At 35.2% G+C, this 27,662-nt stretch overlaps 1 protein-coding gene across 12 annotated transcripts in view; it reads right to left on the minus strand.

Moving 5' to 3' along the window:
• The window catches only part of ZMYND11 (zinc finger MYND-type containing 11), a 157,163-nt gene that overhangs the window by 19,776 nt on the left and 109,725 nt on the right, over positions 1-27,662 (minus strand). For 8 of the 12 annotated variants that reach the window (XM_037031940.1, XM_037031944.1, XM_037031938.1 and 5 more), the window contains 7 exons: positions 25,586-25,747; positions 9,541-9,618; positions 8,992-9,084; positions 6,704-6,791; positions 6,118-6,173; positions 4,935-5,012; positions 4,057-4,175 (listed from right to left, as the gene is read on the minus strand). In XM_037031940.1, the coding sequence (XP_036887835.1) occupies positions 4,057-4,175; positions 4,935-5,012; positions 6,118-6,173; positions 6,704-6,791; positions 8,992-9,084; positions 9,541-9,618; positions 25,586-25,747 (674 nt within the window). The remainder of the gene's footprint in view (positions 1-4,056; positions 4,176-4,934; positions 5,013-6,117; positions 6,174-6,703; positions 6,792-8,991; positions 9,085-9,540; positions 9,619-25,585; positions 25,748-27,662) is intronic. The other 4 variants (XM_037031945.1, XM_037031942.1, XM_037031948.1 and 1 more) reach the window with 3 other exon arrangements.

Below are 27,662 nucleotides of genomic sequence, written 5' to 3' on the forward strand. Positions count from 1 at the left end.
TAGAATTTAAAAGCACATTTTACATAATAATCCACATACTGTGATAGATAAAATTAAGCTTGAACTGTCATGTGAATATTTATAAATTTCACATCAACAATGTCTACACTGATGTAAGTGCTTTATTAGAAATCAAAGTAAAATACACTTTGAAAACTCTTAACTCTACCACAGAATGCATAGGAAATTTTGCTTGTGGAAGGGTTTCTTGTCATTAAGATCTTGAATGAATATTGTATTTACTCTTTCAGTCAACAAATATTTATTTTAATTATTGTTCAAGTGCAGTTTTCTGCCTTTTACCCCCATCCCAGCCCACCTCCCAGCTCTCCCCACCTCCCTTCCATTTCCAAACCCCTTTGTTATTGTCCATGTGTCCTTTATACTGTCAACAAATATTTACTGAGTGCCTATTATGTACCAGTCAATCAATGTAAGTATTTTAGTTCACGTTTTAAAAGCAGTGGGTTTTTAGAGATTTCTGTTATGAACAGCGCTGACTACTGGGAACAAAGTCCTGAACTATGAGACTATTTCCCCTTATCCATTTATCCCTTGGATATAATAAAATTGAGTCATGCCTATTCTTGATATGGGAATTAATTTTCAATGTAGTTCATAATACATTCCTATATATTTTTTAGGATTTTATTTATTTACTATTTAGAGAGAGGAAAGGGAGAAGGAGGGAATGAAACACTGATGCAAAAAATATTGATCCAAGAAAGGAACATCTTCTGGTTGCCTCCTGAATGCACCCTGACTGGGGATGGAACCTGCAACCCCGGCACATGCCCTGACCCAGAACACAACTGCCAACCTTTCACTCTGCGAGACGACATCCAACCAACCGAGCCACACCGGTCAGGGCCCTATCCTCTTTTAATCAAGTCCATTACTGTGGGTAATCAGATTTCAGTTTTAAAGAGTATCAGTGGGTATGCAATCTGATCTACAAAAGATAAAAACCAAAATGGCAAATACTCCATAATTTAAAGAGTTTAATAAACAGAGGTATAATCTAATTTGACTGTATCTATACATCTGTCAAATCTGAATGCTCTGAATATATGCAGAATAAAATGGCTCAGAGATCTGATGGCAAATAAACTCAAACGTTCTATTTTCTTCTTCATAGTACCGAATTTCCTACCAGCTCCTTCTGCCTGTGCTTTCCCACCCTCCAACTATCTGCAGCAAAAAGAGTTAGCCTTGTTGGCACAAATAATACCTTATCAGCTACTTTTTTTTCTCTGACAGGCAAAGCCCTGCAAATCCTACAAGAATCCCACTTACAGTCAGAGGGATCACAGTCACCCTTCTTCCTCGAAACTTACAACTTGATCAGGGTCAAAGGGATGGAGAAGCACATTCTGAGTGTACAGAAGGGACTAGTCTGAAACCATTTAATTTTTTCCTCCTACCTACATGTAAAGATAAGATAAAACTGGCAAAAGAATATTTATTTGTGGTGACTGCTATATAGCAATATGAGTGTATTTAATACTGAATGTACACTTAAAATGGTTATGGCACTAAAATAAACAATGTTTATTAATGAAAACTTGCAGCTGGTAGCCCTTATTGACCATCTTTTCTTGGTGTGTAACATACTGCTTAAGTAATTAAAATCCATGGGTATAATTTTTATAAAGTTTGTTTTTCAGTAGATCAAATACTCTGACATGATAGAGTATAATTTTTTAAGGTACTCCCCCATCAATCCTTCACTTCAAATATCTGACTGGTCATTCTGTAACCAGGAAAGGCATAGACTATACTTGTAGTAAAATTGTAGAGCTTTTATTTTCTAAAATAAAAGCCTCTGAGTCCCATCTGTTCAGAGTTTTTTAGATAAAATCTTTTAGAAAATAAGAAATTTCTGGACAAAAAAAAACCTCTGGAAATGTAATTTTGTTTTAATTCTTTCTTCATATGACAAATTTACTCTAAGGACTCAAGTAGATTAGCTTGAGTTTTCTTTTAAGACATTTTCTGCATATTGTACTAAATAACAAAGACAAATTATTAATAAAATATCACTCACAATTAAAGATACTATACAATCTGTTTGAAAACTGATGAAAAAAATAACAGTTACAAATTCTGATTGTTCTTCTAACTTAGCAGTATGGTCCTAAAAAATAACTGAATACTTGTTTTTTCTTAGTTACCTGTGTTTCATTGAGTGAAATTTTAAAAATTAAATCCAAACTTTCGTCTTCAGTTTGCACATTTGTATTGTAATGCTAAAGCCTTTATAATGCTATATACTAGGCTCTGTGCTTAGATCTCATATATAAAAATTTCTTTAAACCCTGCAAACTCTTATAAGTTAGGTACTACTGAGGCCTCTATTACACAAGCGAGCAAACAAGGCTCAGAGACACTAAATAACACATCAAAGACTGGAGTAGTAAATGATGGTTCAAGGACACAAATCCAAACACTTGACCTTCCTTGATATCAATTTAGAGATTTCTACAGATTAGAGTTTCTACAGGGCGACTGCCCTAAACTCACATGTGAAATGTGCACTGCCTACCCTGCCTGTTTGATGAGAAACTGAAACAAACTGAATATGATGTCGTGAGCATGAAACATTAAGGAACACGGTAGGTATAAAGGACCCGTGGACAAAGACAATGGGGAGGGGGGTGAGGGAGAAGGACTGAATGTGGGACAGGGGTGGACATGGTAGGGGAGAGCAATGGGAGAAAACAGGAACAACTGTAACTACACAACAATAAAAAAAATTTAAAGAAAAAACTACCACTTAATAATCATCTAATTAAAACATTAATTTTCTATTGAATTATGGTTATTATTATTTAGCTAATGGTTCTTGCCATGAAAGCAGTGTCAACTAAGCACACTATCTATGAAAGAACTACTTTTTTTAGAAACTTAATACTTTCACAGATTTCTTGGAATTAAACTTCTATTTATATAAAGACTAGGCAAAGTCGCTGTGGAAAAGAATAAAGTCCCTCATTCTGCAGCTTCTCTTAAAACTAATACCAACTATACAACATACTTTTCCTCCAGGCATGACAGGTGACAAGACACTTTATGGATTGTAAATTTAAATCCTTGTACAGTGTGCGATACAGATCCTGCAACTGACTTTTGCCACTGTTCCCTTTAATCTAGTATTTGTGTTAAATGAACCCCCATCACAAATTTCATGTGAATTATATTTCCTATTATGCCTTAATTAGTTAGACAACCTCTGAGTACTATGATAGTTCACTAAACTTGAATTCACCTTTAGAATCAATGCTACTATGACACATTACTTAGAACAGTATTTTAGACTAATTTTCAATATGAAATAAAATTGAAGGCCTTAATATCACAATAAAGGAGGTAGCTATAATTTTGTACTATAGCATTTTTGTGAAATACCTAACTACACAAAAATAATTTTATAGTAACAAAGAGTCTTTATCCTTGAGATACATATATTATTATATTATGAAAATGTACATTTTTAGGCTTTGGTGTGTGTATATATATTCCTAGCAATAGAAACATTAAAATCTAGACTGGAAACGTTTGACAGTCCTATGCATATAATTCCTACACACACAAGACAGATATTCGTATACATTAGACCACAAGATTGACATTCTCTTCTCTCCTGATTTGGTTATTTTTATCTACGGCTTTTTAATAGAGCCTTGAAAAGATGGTCAAAACAACCATAATGCCATTACGATACTACAAAATGGACACATATTAAGAACCATTCCCTTCCCACTGCCATCAGTATTCAATCTGAGCCTCAACATGCATTTGACTTCAACAGTGTCAGTTACTGAAATTGCCTTGCTTATTAGTAAACAGTATCTGAAATATGCCTAAAATCACAATTAATAGAAATATCATTGTTAGTTGCCTATTTCAGTTATGTACTGACTTGTTTCTTCAATTTAAAAGAAATTTCATGCGATTTCTGATGAAGAAGCCACCAAACAGCAACAGCAGCCAGACTGGGTCTCAAGAATACCCCAGAAGCTCAGCTATGACTACTGCACATGGGAACACGATTACCTTTGATGGTGGTGACCAAAGAAGCGGACGTCGACCTGATTGTCCTCTTTCTGCATGACTTTGGCTGGCCAGAATCCAAAACCTTTCATTTTAGCCCAAACCAGTTCATGATTAGGTATCTGGAACAAAATGCATTACCCTGTCATATTACTCTCAAAGTATTAAATACAAGTCTATCATTAATATTGAACTATTTAAGTCAAGTATAATTCATTATTTTGCAATATTTCTTTCCAACTTCTAACTAAACACAAAGAGCTTTTTATCCCCCCTATGACTGACTGGTTTTGCCCCCAAGAAAACCATCAAAAATTAAAGTTTGCATTGAAGTAGGATATGGACCTTCATTTCTGAGAAGAGATAGGAAAAATACTCCCTTAATATAATGTAGCATTATGGAATGAGGTAATGGGGCCAAAAGGAAGGGCCTTATTATGTTTTGTGAGCCTATTAGAAATGAGAGAATTTTAAAGCCCTGATTTCTCCTAACTAACCAGAGATCCAAATTTTAATATAACTTTCAAGTGACTGAGAAGCACAGTAACTTCTCAAGACTGGCTTCTCTCAGATGGCCTTTTGTAATACACCTGTACCTCTGGGGCCCCCAAAACATTCACAGGCTTCTTGTCAGCACCTTTCCAGAAATGTTATTTTAGGGAAAATTATACCTCTATAAACCTATATAAAGCCATAGATTTCTTGTGAAAAGAAGTTTTTCCCGTGTCTCAGTTTTTATACTGGTTAAAATCATATGTACTGATATAAAGAAATATATTTAGGAAGGATCGTAATCTTTAATTTAAGCAAACTGAAAATAAACTTCCTTAGAGCACCATACATTGAAAAGATACAAATAAAAATTACAAAATATCACCTACACAAGGATAGCAGAACCAGTTATCAGGACGAGCATTTGATAAATAGAAGCAGTTCTTGCAAAGCTGTAGCTCATCCAGCTGAAAAAAGAAAAGCCACTATTTTAGCCTACATAAAATATATGTGTACATTTAACTATACAAAATTGATACAGTAAATTAAAATTCTCATTCATGTACACAAATACCCTTGAATCTTGTTCCTAAGCTTTAGTTTTCAACAATACTAGAAAAGCCTTCCACTTTCCTGTTCAAACCACCCCCATGGTCACAGACTGCACTTAAAACAGAAAACAAATTCCTTACACAGGCCTGGCATGTTTGACCTTTCCTTTCCAGCCTCACTGGTGCCTTTGACCATTTAGCACTTGGATTAATGCAATTTCCTCAGAAAGGACTTCCTCATCCATCATATAAAATACCCACTATCAATAACAGCGGTCCTTACTTTGCCTCATTCTCAATTTTAGTCCTTGCTTTCTTTCATAACATTCTTTTACAACTTACAAAGAAACATTTTCGTCTGTTGCTTTTTTGAGTCTCCCTCTTCAGAATACAGTTCTATGAGCAAAAAGCCAGTACCTTGATCACCATTTCCTTCCTGTTAATGCACTGCATAGCACTTTAGTAGACACTCAAAAAATATTTGCTAAATGAAATTTTAAATGAATTCAAGGGACAAAACTTTTATATAGTTAAGGTGCTTTTGCAAAGACAATATTGTTACAGGTGAATGCTTCAAATAAGACAGACCCCCCCCACACACACACACACACAAACCTTCCCAAAATATGTATTTCATTTGTTGTATAAATATGAACTTTGTTTTTTGGTTGTTTTTTTTTGCTTGTATAGTATCTTTCATTCAATGAGTATAACATTTGTTGAGTGTCTGCCTCATACAAAACATGTAAATGAATTATGTATCTAATACCTTAAGGGAAGTTAAAGACCAAAGTTTCTTTGCAGAAGTTACTTAGTAATTAAATCTTCCAGGATGTCTCTGAGAATAGTCTGCCAGAATTTCCCTCCCCCCATTTGCATTATTTCCCATGTATGCCAAACATGGACATAAAATTATATTTAAAGGAAATGACAAAATTAAAATATATTTAAAATGAGTGGAATTCTGAAATAAATTAATTTGGAATATAGTGAGAGTTCAATTACTAGGCATGGACAGTACCTCATGACAGGTATCTTTATACAGCATCCTTGCTATGTCAGCTTGCTCACTGTCTGCTATAATTAAAGAAAGATACCTATTACCAGTAATCTGGAAACACAAGACTATCAAAATTAATAAACTCATTCAAATTTTCTTGCAGTCTGACGAATGTGGATATATACCACTTAAACCAAAATGTGTATTTTAAATGAAGTTCAGGCCACAAAATAAAATTGTATAGGCAGCTTTAATTTCACAGCCTTTCTTTACCTTTAAATGATAGGGTATTAATGGGAAAATGACCAGAATTAGTCACAGTCCTTCTAAAAGAAGCCTCTCAACTAAGTTTATAAATTTATACATAAAACCAAAAAAGGTAATACTTTCATCATTTAGTATATTAGTGTTTTGTTTCTGGACAATTCTATAAGCTATAACTACATTACCAAATATTTTAAAGATTAAACCATAACTATTACTTAGAGATCGTTAAAATATTAATTTTATAAAATAAAATATATTTTATATTTTATAAAATATATTTCTCAACATAGAATGTAAATGATATGTAAAAATGCAAAAGAAAAAACAGAAAATATTCAACCTCCATAGAAAATCACTGTGTTGTGGAGAAGCAGCTGAGCATCAGCTTTGAACTCTTCATAACTTCGGTATTTCCCTTCATTTACTTTCTGCAGTGGTCAAAAACAAAATGGCAAAGGAGTTACTAATGCAAATATTTGCCTATGTTATGTTAATATGGTTAGAGTATGGGACAGAATAGAATTTTCCAGAATGACATCGTGGCTACTCCCATGTCCCCCAGTATTGATGGACCATGTGTAAGAGAAACCCACAACTTCATGTGCAGTTAGAATGTGACAGGATGGTAAAGTGTGGCAAGTCTGATCTACAGCAGCCACCAAGGTCCTCTGTATTAATTTACTACTAGAGTGAACCCGGCAGCTTGAATATTTCATTGCATAGCAATGATAAAAGCTACTGCTAAGCTTTGTAAATAGTGAAGGCTTCAGCCAGTGTGGGGTTGATGAGACCCTATCTACATACCTGTTAATTTTATAACACAGGACAGTAAAGACTGGGGGGGGGGTGGGAGATGGGGAAAAACTATGACAGTTTAACATAAATAAGAAGACATGTTTATAATTCTGAATTGAGACTAGATACTAATTTATAATTTAAAAATAAAGGCCAAGATGTTCCTGTAGGCATTGAGGAAATGTCAGGATTTCTCTCCTACATTAGAGTGGTCAAGGATTTCCACTACTGAATTCTCTGTAACTCTGCCTTTAACTGCCAAAGAAAAGGGTTATGGAATAAATTTAAGGGGTTTCTGGAGGAAGACAGAATTTTTAGGAGGTATGACAAAGTTAACTTGACAGCAAGAAAACATTTTCTTATCCTGGTAATATTTTCAGGAAATAGGTTTGAAAATTGCTTGGCCTCTAAATGCTAAAATGGGTAAGGCCATTATAATAATGCTAAAATAGTAAGGCCTCTAAAATATAATTAAGAAATTATATTTCTGTTGAAATTCCCCCAAACCCAATTCAGTTGTCCTTTTTACAGGAAGGCATTCCTCCTGATTCCGAAGCTGAAGGTATCTGCTTCTTATTCATCATGTAGGGCCACGGGGCTTACTCACAAATACTGAATTTCTAATTGTACTGGGCTCCAGTTTGCTCAAGTGTTGGCACCGTCTGGAGATCTCCAGGTGGCCCAATATACACCAAGGCAGAGGAAAACTGCACCTTTGCAATTTGTGAAGTATGCACCCCATGGCTTGCATTTTTGTCTAGACTGTAAGCTCCTGAAAGCATAAAAATAATGTCTTCCTCTACTTTCCTTATGGGCTTTTGCTCATGACCGCCATTTGCCAAGCACAGGACCAAGACACCATCCACCCACCTTCTGTTCTCTATGGAGAAAATGGGATCAGACTGGGGAATCGGAGAAGGTGAAATGCAAAGACAGGGAAGGGAGGTGGAGTTCATTCTTCAGAGGCTTTAGGGTTTAGGAAAAGAGGCTATACCTGAGGCTATACAATCCGTCAGAAGTAAGTAAATTTTAAATTACTTGTTTTTATTCCAGCATTTGACAGCTACCTTAGGGGAACAACCTTCATTTACCCTTTCCTTCCACTGAATAATACACCTTCAGTCCTTCTCAACTGCTCAGGGGATTAGGAAACTTTTAAGATAATTTCAAATAAATCCGGTGGTCTTCCTATAAGCTATCATGGCCAACCATAGGATTTAAAAATTTCAAAATGACACAAAAGGTACAGAATTAGTAATTTGAAAACCCTAACTGAAAACATGTCAAGTGTTCTGTGGAAACTTATTGTAATCAATAGTTAAATATAAACAAACCTAATAATCCTCAGCTAGTACTGGTGAAATGAACTTTTAAGAATTTTGTTCAAGTTCATCCCATTGTTTCCCAAGACTCTAGATTAGTGCTATGCGCTGATTTTTCCTTGAAACTCCCAAGTGCCAACTGCTAAAACTAAAACTCCCAACTGCTAAAACTAAAAATCCATGTCCAGATGTGAATTCTCTAAACCTGAAATTTTAAATTGCCCAGACTACCATCCATTTCCTTTAACCAGCAAGTATCAAGAATCTACAGGTTGCTTAAAACCAAACCTTTTAAAAGATAACACCCAATTAGCACTAGAGTGAGCACACAAAATTTAAAACAGCAGCCATGCACATGTGGTGGCCATGCCTGGCCAATTTTACTAAGAGGCTAGGTGGGCACCGCCTCGTCAAGAAGGAATGGCAACCAAAATTGCACTGGGCTGTGAGTCTCTCGGTGACCTGGGAGCCCCGGGGTGAGCACAAAGCAGGACAGAAGGCTGGGCTTTACCTCTTGTATGGTGGGGACATCGACCGCTGAGTGCACCAGCCTCCGGTACATCGGGTGTTTGCTGTCCTTCCCCTTTTTATTAAGGTCTATAGCCTGAAAGGTCATTAGACACATCAATTTTAAAAGTGGCTAGAGAGAGACAGGTAAACATCAGTTTCTAAATAAGTACTTTAGAACATAATGGGAAAATGTTCACAGACTATATAGTTTAACACACCATTTCTTAAGGTTTTGATAGAAGTTATTTTGGAAAGTTCTATCTCATTTTAAACACTATCAATGAAAACGTTCACTGATAAATGAATTTTTAAAATGTAATTATTTCTAGTCTAATAATGCTAAAGAAATGCCTGTTCTAAAACACACACAAAAAATCTAAAAGCCTGTTGTAGAATTATCCATTGTACAAAAATAAAAAAGACGGCAGTGGTTCTCACCCTTCAAACTGCTCTACACATATTTGTTACTTGTCAGTCATTACCTTTTATAGAGTGAACCAGAGTGAAATCGAATTGGGAGACTTGAGAGATCCTGGGGGGCAGGACTCACCCTCTCCTTCATGCGAGAGACAATGAACCTCAGGTATGTGCTCATCTCTTGTTTGTTTGTATTTTTCTTCTTGATGCTCTGTAAAAACAGAAAAGGCCAGATATAAAATCTGATCTGTATGTCTATATTCATGTAAAAGACTTCTAAATATAAAAGAATATATTCTGCAAAGATTTCACTAAAACATACAAATATAAAAGAATATATTCTGCAAAGATTTCACTAAAAGATACACTACTTCTAACATATTTGATACAGAGAAATCTTTGAAATTTATGTAACAAATATATTTACTGTACTTAGAATCAGAAAATATTACGTTGTATTTGAAATAATACCTCAGAGAATAATGCATTTGTTTCTCGGCATTTTGAAAACTTAAACCAGTTTTCAGATGAAAAGAAATGACAATAGTAATGATAAGAAATAATGACATAATGTAGAGTCACTCGTTTTACACACAAAGAAATCAATGGCTGAAGTCCATTAGTGTGCACTTTAAATTCGCAGTAATCAATGGTAAATTTCAAAATAACACTATTTTTCATTAAACACGTTATTAAAAGTCTGTGTCACTTATGAATTATGTGCAGTGCTGTGGCACACACCTATTTATCTAGTTTAAAGTGCTATTGGTCTATTCAGTAGTAACTCAAATTTCTATTATTCTGGCCTAAAAGCTAATTAAGTTCTTCAACTTATCTCAAAAAATCTAACTTCATATGAAAGAAAAAAACAAAACAAAACAGAAATCTACCTCTTATGCCTTTCTATACAGCAAGGAAATAAACATGGCAGGCACTTGGCCGTAAGTCAATAGCACAGCAAAGGACTGAGTAGGTCTGGACCACTACCGGACAAATGCTTTAACTTTTTCAGGCCACTACATTATTACTCCCAAAGAAACTTTATATGCAGAAAGTCATCTTAATATGCTATACACAATGTAAGACATTTCTCATGTAACTAAGAAGTCTTAGCTGGAGCTTAAGCAAATTGATTATATACACAATATTAAAATATACCTAAATAAAATACCCTGGCCATAATCAAAGACTCTGGTGGAACATCTTAAAATGTAGTTGGGCTTTACCTCTGAGAATCTGAGTTGAAATTTCTAGGGAAGGCCCTGTGCTTGTTCATTTATCTATTTAATTCCTCAGGTGATTGTGACACACGGCTAAGACCAAGCACCGTGGGTGTAGATGTGGGGTTTAAAAGGCAATGGCATTTCTTAGCCCCAGGTTTATAATTTTTGAAGGAAGGCTCTGATATGGCTTGTGAATTCTCATTTTTAACAAGATCCCCAGTAATTCTCATGCATATGAACATGTGAGGACTATTAATTAGCCCCATTCTGTAAGCTGGAGCGCATCAGAGAACCAAGCTCTGTTCCTGAATTCTGCAAATCACACAGGAGTGTAGAGGAGTTCTCAGTGGATCCGACACACAATCAGCTATCAATGTTTCTTTGCAAAATGGGCATCTTCCTATACACTACTTTTTATTCTAAACAGTTTGACAAATTTTTGGATATAGGGAAGAACAATATAAGTAAGAGGGCCAAAAAGGCTGCTTTTCTCCCTTCACCTCTTAAAAAACCTACTACAGTTCCTTTAAAAGAATAAAAACAAATGCTTCCAGCTACATGCTCTATGACATCAAATATTTTGGGCACAGTACTGAAAAGGTTGATTTCAAATAGCAATTTGATCATTAATTCATAAATTTGTACAAATTCAGATATAACAGCAATGTACACCAGGTTAGAAGTCTTGTATGATACTATCTGGGGGTATGTATCTTATGATACAAAAGAACCATATGTATCATATAGTACATATGATACTATATGGTTCTTACAACAAAGAACATACTTAGGGAAAATATACAACCACTTTATGTAGTACTGAAATAAAATGCCCCCAAAATATTGTCTGCAGTCACTTGAGTAGTGATGGTGGGGGTGGGAGCCTCACTGCATCTGCCCTGACACAGTCCTTGGGCTGTTGTGTACGCCACGTATATGCAGGAATGGTTTTCTCCTTTCTGTGCTCTAAACATCAACCCTGTGAAATATGAAGTAGATTCCTACTTCACTGTTATAAGGAATCTAACCTCTTCTGCTTTTACAGACTTAGACAATAAAGCAATTCAATGTTTTTCTAGGGGCAACACTGATGCAATGCTAGACTCAGAATATTAGTATAGCCAAAGCATCCTAACTATACTGGTTCTTCTTTGTGACAAGAACACTGAAAACACTTTGAAACAGTAGGAAAAACCCTCTTTTACTTTGCTCAAGTTTAAGTTGTGCACTAAATTGTTTCTGTTTAAATAAAAAGTCCATATTAAAAAAAATAAATAAAAGTCCATATTAAGTTCCCACTTCCTTTCCACAGAGAAACTACACAAAACATGGGTGTCACATCTCACAATGCTTCACTTTGGATTTACCTGTTTAAACATTCCTAAATTGCTAAGTTAGTATAACCATGTGCAGCAACATTTCTCTCTTGTTGGGAAGACTGCAAATTAAGACTGAGGGCCTTAATTTCACAAAATCACACAATAAATATAGGATAATAGTCTCATTTGTATCATGTTTAAATTTGCTTAAAATCAAGTTGCTTAAGTATCTCTTTTCTACTATGTGCAATTGAAAGTGGTGATAAGAGATTGGAAAAATGACTATTTTGAGCAAAATGTAAAAGGAAACACAAGGGTGACTTCCATAGCTAAATATATATGACCTACCCCACCCTTCACAGACCCAATTCCTTCACAATATAACTCTAAGAGGTATTCTACTAGGGTAGGTATCAATGCTGATCAATAGTGGCTGTGTGTTAGAACCACCCAAGGAAGCCTTTAAAAAATACCAATGTCCACTTACACAAAGTTCAAGAACTTTCCACCAACGTATCTGTGATGGAAAGTAATGAAAACGGTGACTGTCTGGGGGAAGGAGGATTCAATGGTCACATTCTCTGCCTCGGTGTGACTTGGTTGTACAAGTGTGTGTACATTTATTTATCTAACAGTACATTCAAGACTTGTGCAACTCCCTGCAAAGTAAATTTTACCTCAAAGGAAAAGCCTGCCAATGTCGAGGTGCCACCCCAGAGAGCTGATAACGCTACCTGGAGGCCTGGACACCCAGGTGTTTCTAACATGTGACTCTGACTGAGAACCACGGCCTGGCATTAGTAAAGATGCCATATACTTACACAAACAGGTGCAGTGGTTGCATTTGTAACCACAGCTGCTACACTGAGAAGTGTCATGTGTAATATTCAAAAGCTCTTTTTAAAGTGATGCCAGATCCAGTTACTTCTCCATCTACTTGCTCAAACAAACACAAATAAATCTGTTTTAACTATTTATTCATTCTTTGCAGGTACTGTACTAGAAACTTCACTAGTTTGAGCTGTATATAAGGATTCACCTTGTATAAAGGAGTTTCACAGCCAAAAATATATTATTTTGTTGAAAGCCTCTACTACTTGTTTATTTCCTGCTGTTGCCCAATTTATCTTTTCTGGTGACGAACATGGAATTTTATTACAGACCTAGGACAAGAACTGAAATGCATACAAGCACTTGGGTTGGTAAGTAAACAGCTGCCCTGGGGCTTGGGGCTTGGTGCCTGGACCTTCTGTGGCTCAGGGCGTGCCAGGAGGCTGAAAGGGGCCTGTTTCCCAAACCTGTGGGCCCAGGAGCTAAGGACCTTGAATAGATGAAAAACCTTTCCCAACAATCTGTAGGGACCTAACATTTGCTATAAGATGCTTTCACATTTGCCAATCTTTTGGGCTTTCTTTCTGACAGTTTCCAGTTACAATTTGGAGATTTAGTATTTCACACAAGAAATCAACAAAGCATTGCAGCTTCTGTCCCAGGTGCTGCACTCAAAGACTTCTGGGGATTTCCTCGGTAACATGTTGTAAGCTGCCTTATGTCACATTCACAGCAGAGTGTCTCAGTTGGTACCTGTCAGTCATTTGAGAAAAAGCTTGAGGAAAAGCTACACTGACTAAAAGAAATTAAAGGGTTAGCTGTTAAGGTAAAGAATGTGTTGTCCAAAAAAATTCATTTAGTTTTTTTCCATATAATGGTTCTAATAGTGCTTAGTTGTCTTTAACTTCATTCAAAACAATTTTGTTAAGATTATATTGTGACAGCTGTCATATGAGTGTGCATTTAAAAAAATAATATATGTGAATTTTTGTGTAGCTCTTTTAATATTGGAGATGGAAGAAAATATACATTTTCATTGTACTATGCTTTATTATTTCAAAAAAGGTAATGCAATAGAAACACCAAGATTTGTGCATTACGTGGAGAAGGTGCAGTGACTGATAAAACATGTCAAAAGTGGTTTGTGAAGTTTCTTGGTACTATTGACATTTTGGCCCAATAGTTCTTTGCTGTGGGGCTGTCTTATGTACTGGAAGATGTTTAGCAGCACCCGTGGCTATTATGTTTGTTTAATATGTCGGCTATCTCCCTCTACTGGCACTAGCAGCCAATAGCAGAAGATAGCTGACACACTAAAAGTATCTAAATCAATAAAGTTATTGGTGAAAATAAAAAAAATGTGTTTTTATGAAAAAAAAACTAAACAGACTTTTTGGCCAACCCAATACTATTATGTTTGTAACATAACTAAGCAGATAGCTCTTGGTCAGTTCAGAAAACATGAAAGTAATGCTGTATATTAATCTGCAGGCTATCTCAGATCCAATCCTTTCTCGGGCTTTGAAGAACTCTACAATCTACTTGCAGACCTCAGGACTCAGCAGTTAAGGCCTCTTTTTAACAGTGTGAAACTCAGAATCCACCCTACTAAAGCCCAGTAAAGTTGTGGTAATTGTTCATATTACCCAGTAGCATATAGGAGTGATTTGGGTCAACATCCGCACATTATCAAGAGACAAACTTTCCATTCCATGGCCAAAGTTGTTGCAACCATTTTAAAATGACTATACGCACATGTTTGAAGCTGTGTTACAAATGTACATAAGATACCCACTAAAGTGCAATGCTCATAAGTACATTATAGACAACTGAGGGGCTGCTTTCCTCTACTGTAAGGGAAAAAAATAACAGAAAATCTTAAGCATTTTCCTGAATAAGGGATTCTTAAGCCACTTACAAACAATTGCTGGGATATAGCAAATGAGTTGCGTCCAGTTAGATACCATAGACAAAACATGAATAAAGTGTCACACTCAGTGACTTACAGTGTTTCTGACTGGAAGAATGTAAAAGTAACTTTTGATCCACATCTGGTCATTGATTATAATGTCCAAACATCATTATTCAAAAGGCACTCAGGATTAAATGGTCTGAAATTTTCAATGTTCCCTACAGAGAACAGAGACCCTACTTTAAATTGCAGAAACATGTAGAGAATGAACTTGTGGAAGTTATCACACCAAATACCCAAAAGTGGGGGTGGGGAGGAAATGTGCAAAATCAGAAATTGTGTTATCTTCTCATTAAATGCTGCTAGAGTTCAAATTCACATTTCTAAGTCTGAGACTAAAGAAAGACAAAGGCCTCACACTACTGGGGTGTTCCCAATATCCAGAATGTTCTTCATCATCAGGCCCTCCAGGGTTGGCAAACTTTATGGAATGTCAGACAGTAAATATTTTAGGCTTTGAGGACACACAATTGGGGTCATTCTCAGCTACTCAACTGCCATGGCGGAGAGGAAGCAGTCATAAATAATGCAGATATCCCATGAGTATGGCTATGTTCTAAGAAAACTTGTGGAAACTGAAAGTGAAATTTCTTATAATTTTCACATCACAAAATATTATTCCTCTTTTGGTTTTTCTTCAACCATTTAAAAATATAAATCCCATTCTCAGCTTAGCAGCAGTATAAAAACAGATAAAGGGCTTGATTTGGCCTATGGGCTATAGTTTGCCAACCCTTGACTACTAGTTTTAAGTTCTGGAAAGCAGGTCAGTCTTCTTTTGCCAGGCTTTTATATACTATCTAGCACACAGTAAGCGCAAGGTGAAATGAACTCAGGATAGTCATTACTAAACAACTTCACTGCCTACGAGAAAAAATATTCCATCTCCAGTAGTTTAACTCCACATACAAGATTCATTCAAAATGAGAAACAGTTAGTTACATACCCAAGATGCACTGGCATATTCTAGCCACTATAACCTATTTTGCTTACTTCTGGGTGTGAATCAGTTCATTGCTTTATGACACCTAAATATCTCTGTTGGTCTCCAACAACCAAATGCTCACTTAAATGTTAATGAGCTCACAAATATGGGGCACTTGCTGAGAAGCAGATTCCTGAGCCTCAGCCCAGAGTCCTTGTTCTAAACATATTTAGAATACCAGGTGATTCTGGTACAGGTGGCCCCTGGATGTTAATAGAGAAACACTAATCTGCGTCTAAATTACCTGCATTGTTTGAGGAAATCAAGATGCTTCAAACTCTCTTCAATAACAATGTGTAATCACAGAAAAAATACATTTCACAATACATTTTATCTACACATAAATTGCCTATGTTGTTACTGAAATCAGAAGCTCTAAAGTATTCTCTAAAACCATTTGTAATGACTGCAATACAAAGGAATGAAAGTAGTCATAAGACTCCAAGGTCTGAGACTTTTAATAGTAGAGCTGTTCTGGTGGGAGTAGCCCACAGTCCTGTCATTTCTCCTCCCATATCACTGAGGCTTCAGTAGCCCCATCGATGACAATCATATTCTAGGGTAATTTTCTAACAACATACTACATTCAGTTTTCTTCACCCTCAGTACTGGCACACTGAAATTAACTCTCTATTAAGAGCAAAAGATCAGAATATCACACCTACTGCCAGTTTTAATGGTGGAAAAAGTGGCTTACTCACTTAGGTATGTGAGGTGCACTACACATCTAACCATGTGGATTCCCTTTCACTCCAATCCTCAATCTCTACAACTAATCACCAAGTTACCTGCACTTGAGTTTCTGGCAACAGTTATTTTTTTTAAAGTTAAAGAAAGGTAAATTTAAGTTTTTAAACATCTCTTAAGTTGTCACAAATATGTCTTCTTACACACAACTACAAGTTGGAACTCTGAGGATAATGCAAATCACTGAGAACATCCTGAAGTGGATACCTGGAGCATGCTAGCAAATACAGCTCCACTCACAGCCCCTGGTTCCTACTGTGTGAAAATTGGTCTTACAGAACCACTGATGCATAGTATTTCTAGACGTGTTCATCCAGATTTACAAACTGCACTGAATGCTACTCCAGCTCTATCTATATTTATTAATTTTTACAAATTCAGCTCTTTGTGATGATTGAGGTCAGTAATTTACAATTAAGTCCAGATGATATAATCAGTTTTCAGCTCTGTAGCATCCAGTCTGGAATGACTTACAAACTATTAAAGCATCTCTAAATTCTACAGGTCACAAAACCAACTGGTATTGTCAAAATATGTAGCATTTCTAAATCCACTACATCCGCATACTCACAAAAAATTGCTGAAATATTAGCTACAGAGAGGAGTGTTATTATCTATGTCAGAAGTTTTATCATTCAATATTAAAATGCAGTTTGGAGGGTAACTTTAAGCTCCTTTGTGGCATATTATAAGAACTAGAGAACAGAAAAGGCACATTCAGAGAAACTTTATGCAACCAGGTTTTGTGCCTAGTTGTTCCTCACCTTCTACACAACACTAATTTTTAAAGAAAGAATAAGGTTCAAAAAGCAGAGAGAGAATGCGTTCCTCAGTGGAGTAAACCTTTCCATTATTTTCTGAAAATAAGTTACCTGTCTCTCTGTTTTCAGGTCAAGGGATGAGTATTATTTGTTCTCTGCTCACAGAGGTTGACACCAGCCAAGAATACTATGTGCCCATCTGTCCACATCTCTCCCTCCCACCTCATACATTTGCAGACAATACAAGAGGAGTCCCCCAAGCCCACAGAATTTATATATAAAATTTGTGTATTTATTCTTACATGTTTAAACTTCAGTCACCTTCAAAGTACTCTCCAATTCATGCATTTACACCTATTGAGAATTTTTTCCAGCGCTCAAAACACGTTTTAAAATTGTCAATTTTGATGGCCACTAGTGCTTCTGGTGTTTTTTGTTTTACTTCTTTCATGTTTCCCTTTGAGGGCTTTTTTCATCAGGGGGAACAACAAAAATAAAGTTGCTCAGGACAAGATCAGATGAATAGGGAGGGTGGGGCACAGGCTTCACTCTGTTTTTGGTCAAAAACTGCTAAACATTCAGCACGGTGTGGGTAGGTGTGCTTTGGAATCACCCATCACAACATGGGCAAATGTGTTGAAAGAGTCTTCAAAAAAATTCACTGAAGTTGAATGCAGCCTCTCACAACACCACCAACTAGTACCCGAATACAGATGGGTTTCTAGAACACTCACTTATCAGGGAAACCCTGTACTACAAGAGACCTGCCCTCCTGAAGATAACTCCTTTTTTGGCGGGGGGGGGGGGGGGGGGGGGGGACANGGGGGGGGGGCTAGTCCTACCTTTGTAAAAGGAAACTACCCTTTGTACTATTTTCAGTTCATCGTTACTGAAAACACTAAATGAGCTTTCTGTTTATCTAGATTAAGTAGTAACCATCCTAATAGAACCCAGCCCACCTGTATTATATCCTTAATCCCTTAGAATTAAAATTCAAAGATACTCTGTTGGTGTAACTCAGTGGCTTGAGCCAAAGGGCCTCCAGTTTGTTTCCCAGTCTGGGCACATGCGTGGGTTACCTGCCAGCCCCTGGTGGAGGGGGTGTGAAAGGCAACCACACACTGATGTTTCTTTCCCTTCCTGTCTAAAAATAAATAAATAAAATCTTTCAAAAATCAAAGATAAAATTTAAGAATCTAAACAAGCCACCAAACACACATATATCGTGAAGACAAAATACACCACTACCCAAAACATTTCAGTCATATCCAAAGCTTTCCTGACCATACATTGGTAAATTCATCATGGTAAGGCAATTAAAGAACACGGACATTTTTTTTCTTTCTTGCTTGGGTCCAGATAGTTTTATAAAGAGATTAGATAACAGTACATGGGATTGTACAGTTTTACATCCCAGATCCAATTTTTAAAATCCTTTGGCTTTTATCAATGTTCCTATTACTTTTTCCTCTAGTCAGCCAGTGATGATTGGTAAAACTGCATTATAAAGTACTTAATTTAGACAAAGGTCTTTCAAATTAATTTTCTACTTTGTTAGTAAAAGGTAATTTGATTCAGCTGGCTTTAAAAATATTTTAAATACTTCATGTTCATTCATATTCAATACTGTGAATACTGTCCATTGACTTAAAAGGAAAAAGTGACAACCCCTCTCCTACAACATGGTTTCTACTTCTATTTTACTTAAAAATCAAATCTCCATTCCCAATTTGTTAATATCTATCTTGAAGTTAAAGGTACTTACTTTTAGGGTGAAAATAGTAATAAACTTCCCATATTAACAAAGGAATACTAACCAGAAAGAACAGTTGCAGTTTCACAGCAAATAAACAATAAAGAATTTATGTTCAAAATATTTTCATTTAGCATTTTGTCCCATTTCATTATAAATATTAATTGAGCATTCTCCTGACCCTTGGAATTAAGAAAATTGTACTGCCTATCTTCCCAAAAGAATGGAAAATCAGTTCAGAAGTAAATTTCTATCTCCAGCTTTCAAGAAACAGCTTTCATCATGACTCTTCCTTTAGCTACCTGAACGAGCAGGTCACAGTGCAAATGACTCAGAATATAACTTTACCCAGAACTAAGTTCACATTGAAAAGTTGGTATGTATCCACTTATGTACCCATAAAACCCTAAGTGACCTCCTCATAGCAATTTCATCCTGGTTTGGTTTTAGTAGACCAGTTCAATTCCTTCATTTTCAGTATCTGCCAAATAAACACACTATAACTGTGTGTGTGGCGCTGGAGGGGAGTATAGTATCTAGGACTTACCATCCAATTTCAAAGTTAATTTGAAATGCCTTCTATAGCCTTCTTTCTGTACATGTATTTTTAAATTATTAAGTTTCTGTAAAATATATTTTAAAGAGAAGCTGCAGTAGGGAACTTTAGGAATAGTTCTAGTTAATGTTAAAGTACCACTAAGGGGCGCTCTTCCTTAGATCATCAGAAAAACAAGAGCTATAAAGTTGGTAGAGCTTTCTGGATTAGATGTAGCACTAATATATTTTTTAATTATTAAAACCCTCCCACATAGATTTTTCTTCATTTCCTTTACAGTTTCTTGTGTTTGTCTATTTTATTAATGAGCTAGGCTGATTTACCACACAATTTGTATATTAACAATTTAAAATTTATGATCCTTAAACAAAAATGCCACCTGAAACCTGGTGAAAGATAAGTATTTTCTAGTTTTTAAGGACACACTGGAATAACATGCCCCCATATATTACCCTAAATACCTTTTTCTTTGTGACTTACATTGATACTTTATATAAAATTTACAGTAAGTATGGAATGGAATGTAAAGTGAAACACTTTAAATGGAATGTAAAGTGAAACAAAGTTTGTTAAAGGATATAAAGAACTATAACACAAAATTTTTATATTATAATATAAATACCTAATATAGAAATATTTGGGTAGATTTGAATTAATATTTGGGTGGATTTCACTGAATTAATATTCCCTTTAGAGGCCCAAATATGGAAAAGGGGACAAGTAGGTAACTGTGGTCTTCCTAGCTAGCACTTTTATGTACTTAAAGTAAAGGCACATAGTACAAAAATGTTGTTCCCTAGTGACAAATTTTAGTCTACATTCATGTATTTGAACCTAAAAGGAACAGTAATATGAATATGTAACTCATCCAAGTTATGAAAACAATATTCATTTATGTAAAGAACATGAACGTGTTAAAAGAAGAAAATAGGAGTCCACTTTCAAAATACATCTCAAAATTGTGAAGCTGTTAAGTGGCAACTAATTTGTTTGGCCATACATAGTTTCTTTTCCCCAAAAGTTAACTTTCTGACTTATGAGGTACCAAATTCAGAGCAAATTCAGCATTAACAGGTATTATAGTCATTAACCTGTGCACTGCACTGTATTTTACAGCCACGATGCAGTGTCTGCTATACAATCTGCTGTGTACATGAGGGAAACGAGGGGCAGTGGCAAGGAGCAAGCTGATTTATACCCTTCCTTTAGAATTCTTCCGAGTCCTAACTATGGTCTGACAGGGAAAAAATGCCAGGCCAGGCATCAGGCAGACTTTCTACAAGATGCTTCTGTGGGAGTAGTATAGGCATTAAGAATACACAGTTATAAAACTGCACTGTATAATACAGTAGGTAGCCACAGCCACGTGCCAAATTAAATTCCAGTTCCTGGGTCTCAGAAGCCACATTCAAGTGCTCAACAGACACAGGAACACAGTAGTTCCTACTGAACAACCCACAAAAGACATTTTTCATCCCCACAGAAAGGTCTCCCAGAAAGTACTGCTCTAAAAGGCAACAGGGTGCACCAACGTCAGGGGTGATCATATAGTTTCTTATGACTACACGTGAACCTACCCATATATTGTTTTAAAAATTGCAAGTAGTCAGCACTCTAGCAATATCATAATGTTCACCAGCAGGACTTGAAGCAAGTATGTGGTACATGCACACACTTACATCCCCATATGAACATGTGCATGAACACCTATATACACACATCTATGCACATACAACACTGATGTGCGTATGTCCCCCCTCAACACAAATAGTCGTGCTTGCACAGGCATGCACCATTGTAGGTACACACACCACGGACACACACACACAGGCTTGTGTAACCCACCCAGGCCTACCTCTGTAACCACAGCTTCAAAGGATAAAATGAGGTTATAATTTGGAAAATATGTATAAGAAAATGAAGCAACATTAAAATAGCACAGCCATCTGTGCCCTTTCAAATTAGCAACAAAAATTGGACAATACTTGCATGTTAACATAACTGGGCATAATCTTCTGCAGGTCAATTCAGTGATTTTTATCACAAATTTACAAGTGCCTATTCTTTAAACTTAAGAATTCCACTTCAATGAATTTATGCTATGAAAGTGACCAGACAGAATCATATAGATATAAGTAAATTAATTTGTCTTTTTAAAAATACAATTGACTATATTGCTTTTTAAAGATGTATCTTTTAGGCAAATAAAATCTCAAAATCTCAAAAAAACTTAAAAGTTAAGGTTTTCTCATTATTTTTTTCTAGAAAACTCTTGGCTATTTCAAAGAATATAAAATTCAAATATACCCAATATAAAATTCAAATATACACAGTAATAAGAAGACCGCTCCTCAAAGTGTGGCATGATTCTGGACATAGAAACATGAACAAGACTCCTTCAACAGGTTAAGTTTTTCTGCAGTGTGACTGATCAGACAGGCCAGTAGAAACAACATAATAAGCATCAGTGGGGAACTGATTAAATAAATTATGGCACATTCTGACACTTAGAAAACAGATTGGGACATCACTGAATATAAACAAACTGGCTCCATCCAGTAATATACATAAAGTTTCACAGATACAGATACAAATGGTTAGGTAGTGGGAGGTGAAGGTGGGGAGATTTGTATGAACATTTACCTATGTGACAGCATTTTCAAAAATTATATTTGTTTTATTTATCTTCTAAGTTATTTGAATTTTTTACAGCCAACTTAAAAAAATTAAATCTCCCCCTTTTTTTAACTAGTGAGAGTTTTCAGTAACAAGAGTGTTAAACAAAATGATACTCAAATTTTCTTCAAAGCAAAATGCTAACTTCACATTCATAAGCTATTTTTCAGTAACAACCTACTATATCTGTAAAGTAATATTTTAATATCTTTAGAAAGGCAAACATTTCAAAGAAATATACTCAGAATTGTGAAGTTTCTAAAATTATAAAAACTGACTAAATTATTTTAAATTGAGAAAAATTCTTATCATTGCCATCTTGAAATATTTCAGGAACAGTCAGATATTTGAAGCTGCTTGAGCTGAAGTAATTCTGGCAACAACTGATAGCTGGGTGAGAAAGAACCTATTCTAAGTGACTTTTTAAAACGAATCCTGCCCTGGCTGGTGTGGCTCAGTGGATTGAGCACTGGCTTGTAAACCAAACAGTCACTGGTTCAATTTCCAGTAAGGTCGATTGCCTGGGTTGTGGGCCAGGTTGCCAGCAGGGGGCACTTGAGAAGCAATCACACACTGATGTTTCTCTCCCTGTCTTTCTCCCTCCCTTCCCCCCTCTAAAAATAAATTAAAAAATGAATGACCTTGAAAAAAAAATGAATCCTCACATGTACTCTTAGTATTTTTGAACTATAATTGACATTCTCAGTGACTTTTTCAATGCTGTAAGAGCAGAGATTATATGAAAACAAAATTATATAAAAACAAAAGCTGTTTGATACTAGAAATGTTTTAAACTTGAATTTTAGGTAATAATGGTTGGTTTCCATCTACTATTTGCTATACCTGCATTGAAGTTTGGTTCTGGGCATCTTATCTTCAAAATTCCTCATTAGTTTACCTAATTAATCTATACTCTTTCCAAACTTTAATTAAAAAAATAGAAAATATTAATCTGGTTTGGAACCACAGTTCTAAAGTTTCAGTCTCAGTTGTCTTAGTCTACTAATATTTAAATCTCATGTTAGATTAAAAAAATGACTGTTTAAAAATGAATCAAGCAAAAACTTTTACCTTAAAGATGTTTAAAATTCCACTCAAATTTCAACGTTATTACTACCTCTTCTCCCAGGAAAAGAATTGTTAACACTAATCTTTTTCTTGAAACTAGCAATTAGAATAGAATAGTTCTAAAATACGAAAAAAATTTCTTTGGAAGATATAAAGCTGCAGATAAAACCCCAACCCAGACATAGGTCTTCTGAGCCTAACCAAAGAGCAGCTAACAGTACATGAAACAAATGTGTGAGCAGCAATATTTTATCTACTAAGCATCATTTCAGTAAGTGTAATAATATCATAACATGACAATATCTACAACTGACAAAGGCAAAAAGAAAATCAGAGGAAATAAAGTAAGAAAGAATGGGATAAACTAAGTTCCATTTTTGGCTATCCTGTTTCTGTGTGAGCCAGTAAAACTCTCTGAAATTTAAAAAAAAATCTAATCAGTAAAAAGTAGAACAAACACATATAGAAAATGGAATCTGAAAATTTGATGGTAAGTTCTAATGGAAAAAGTATTACACATTTTCTTCAGATGCCGAACTGTTCAATTTCCATTCTTCATGTAAAGAATTTAAAACACCCACAATAAAATTTAATTCATGCTTAAAACTCCTACTGTTACTATTTAAATTCTTTACTATGAAAATAAGAATTAAATATTAAATATTAAAAAGCTATGACTGTAAAGTCACAGGTATGTCCAGAATTGTATTTCCTAAGTTTGTGAGTCCATATTATTTGATCAGTGACCCCATCTCTTTTATATATTTATTATTATTGCTTTTGTTCTTAAGATCATTTTTCTTTACTTTAGTGTAAAGTATTACCAGAAAACAGGAAATATCTGTTTTTAAAATGCACAAATGAGAATAAAATGTAAATATTAAATATAGTTCCCACATCACCAATTACAGTAATTTTTGTAGACACACAAATTTTTGCAGACCTCAAAGAAAATATCCACAATTTGAGGCTTGACACTGATATATTCAGATCTAGGAATTTATCACCGTCATCTGTACACATGATTTTTTAATGCTATCTCAACTGTCTTTTTTTTTTAAGATTTTATTTATTTATCTTTAGAGAGGAAGGGGAGGAGATAAGGAGAGAAATTATCAAAGTATGGTTGCCTCTCGTGCGTCCCCTGCTGGGAACTGGCCTACAACCCAGGCATGTGCCCTGACTGGGAATCGAACCGAGATCCTTTGATTCGCAGGCCCACGCTAAATCCACCACTGAGCTATACCAGCCAGGGCTCAACTGTCTTTTGTCTGCCTGTGGAATATGTAAGTATGCTGGTAGGATGAAGTACACTTCAGTAATACAAAACTACAGGCACTAGGGGAAGACTGGAATGTACACTGCATTTTGCTCATCACACTGGTAGAAAACGTTTGGCCTGATACTAAACAGAAGAAAAATTATTAAGACAAAACTTTTTTTGGAAGAATAAATGAATCATTAAGTTACTCCAGTATTACAAAGTATATTTACAAACTGAACTCATTAGTAATCAGGTCAATTTGCATGGTTCCAAGTAAGTACATTCATAATTTTAAGTACAAAATAAAAGAGGTTACAACCAAGTAATTCCCTGCTAATCATCACCACTGCCATATGTAATGTAGTATTCAGGTATCACACATTACTTGTTTACACACGCACACCACAAGCACATCCATGTATACTTTTCAATGGGAAAGTAATATGAATGAAAATAATTATGGAAAGTACCTATTTTACACCTACCAGCCTATTTCATTTTGCTTTACATTACAATGCTTTATATACAACTGTTCCATCCCTCCACCCTCCAAATGAAATATAAGGAAAGAGAAACTAACCCATGGTATGACAAAAATAAAAGCAATGTTACATGAATATAAATGGGAAGTAGATACAGACATCTCCAACAACGCGCCTTTAGCTGTGTTTTCTGAGTAGCAGAGGACACATTGAACAGGCTTGGTATGAAAGAGTTTCTTGATCCTCAAAGGCTATTTACTGAAGCAGTCATACAATCCAGAGGCAAGTGTAAAGTAAAGGAAGAGAGGGTATTTTTATGTGATTACAACTTTCTAAAATCGATACCCTGAATATGTCATGTGTTCTGTGATATCCATTTATGAGTGTTCTATGTTCATATACCATCATTTCAGCAGATAACCCCCACCCTCCAGTATTTCATCCATCAACCTGGCACGACCACCTGGGGTATCTTTGTGCAGCTATTGTCAATGAACTCCAACCCTCTGACCAGCACATTAAAGCTCATATAGGTACTCACCCTGCAAACTGGGCACTGCCAGTGACTACTGCTGTCTCTAAGCCTGTACTCATCAGACAAACACTTGGAATGATACACACGAAAACACAGGTCACATATCAACACCTCTCCAGGCAAATGGCATTCAAAACAATACCAGTCATGATTTTCTGTTTCCCAGTCCTACAAAAAATACAAAATAATTTTGTATGACATTTTGTCAATATCTGCAATAACTAAGAACAAAATTGAAACTAAAGTCCATCAGAAGTTAAGCATTTTAAACAATTTTAGACATTTAATGTGTTAAAACAAGAGGGAAAATATCTAGAAATTTGCTTCTTTAAATTTTAAATGCTTTCCTAAACAGTATTAATATTCAAAATAACTTAAGGTGATTTGAAAGCAAAACCAGTTAAGTCCAAAGCCAATCCCAGTTCTAACATTATCTTCCTTTTTCTAAAAGCATAATCTATGGAATAATTTCTTCAGTGAACTTAAAATCCCAAACATCTATACCTTAGTATTTCAAATAAACAAACCTCTGTTTTGTTCTGTTTTTAAAAACTATAGAAAAATTTAATTAGCACACTGTGGCAACAGAGAAAATAATAATAAATGGTGATGCTCACTATTCTTATCTTCTCATCCATGGTATTGGATGCTTTATTGAAAATAACCATTAATCAGAAAGTCCATGTTCTGATAGGTTGTCAAATTTTCAGGGTCTGTTGAATTTGGAAAAATAAATTGAAAATGTGAACTAAAGGTTTAATCACATTCTCCAAAGGACATTGCCATAAAAAAAAAAAGAAAGTAGGATCATTTTTTAAGATTATTTTCTTACTGGGACTATTCCTGGAAATAAAAGAACGTAACTACAGGTATACAGGTTTTCTTCAACCTTTTTTTTGTTACACTCTTTCTATCCAGCCAAAACCATTTAAAAAGGAAGATGTTATAAGTTCTCTTAATTTAGAATGCATTCTTCATAAATACCACACTTAGCTTTTGTCAAAATAACCTGGATTAAGAGTGATGGATTAATTCGCAGCTTTCTTTTGTAGATATGGTTAACTAAGTGCACAATGGTTTAATCTGTATTTACCATAATCAAGCTCACTACCAATGAAGGTCTTGAAATTTCAAACATAGGCTCTGTCATCATTTTTCTTTTTTTATAAATTACTTTCTATACTCTGTTTCTTAAGTTGGGCAGTTTTCTTGTTTTCTCTTATGTCAATTACTCCCCCCAATAAATGGGCTTCAATAGGCACTTGTTTCTGTGACACTTTGGCGGTTAAGGTTGAAATGTATTAATTACTGCCTGACCAACATGACAAGACAACTACCCAATCCTTTAGAAGGAAAGAATCACTAATGTTCCCAAATTCACATTCACAGTAATGGCTAAAGCACATTAGTAAATTCAGCAAAAATGTAAAATTTTTGGTTTGCTTTTTAGTCCAGAAATTGTGGTCTTTACTGACCAAAGTATTAAAGAAAAACATAACATTTCTAGTTATTTGCTGCAGATATAAATACTATAATAAACTTACACTGGAGTAATTTCAGTCAGGGGACTTAAAAATCTTAAGATACTGATTGGACATAAAATACTAATGTGTGCATGATAGTAAAAAATCTACCTCACCAAGTGTGGCATAGTGACACCAGAGACAAGTGTGTGTGGTGATTGGCTGTACTACAACAACAGTCACTGTGTAACATTTCACAAAGTTTATTTATATGTAAGATGAATTTTAGCGGTTTTAATTTTTATATTGAAAATCATTGATAGATTAGTTTCCAGTGGAGATAACTTTGTTCTATTCTGAAATAACAGAACTCTTCTCAAGTGTAAAACAAAATTATTTCAGAATATTTCTTGAGTTATTCAGAAATATCTAAAGGATTTTGGTGGCTTATACTAGACTCATTATTAACAAAACAAACTGCCAACTTTCATCATTTGAATTTTTACATTAATTCATCTTTCTGTGATTCATAAAACACTCTAGGAAAACTAAAAGAAAGAAAAGAAGCAAGAGAGTGTTACTTTTGGTGCACAGCTCTTCAGCCTCTCCACATTGCCTCC

This window comes from Sturnira hondurensis, unplaced genomic scaffold, assembly GCF_014824575.4.
Source record: "Sturnira hondurensis isolate 20B ecotype Veracruz unplaced genomic scaffold, ASM1482457v3 Scaffold0021214, whole genome shotgun sequence".
In the NCBI taxonomy this organism is placed as follows: Eukaryota; Metazoa; Chordata; class Mammalia; order Chiroptera; family Phyllostomidae; genus Sturnira; species Sturnira hondurensis.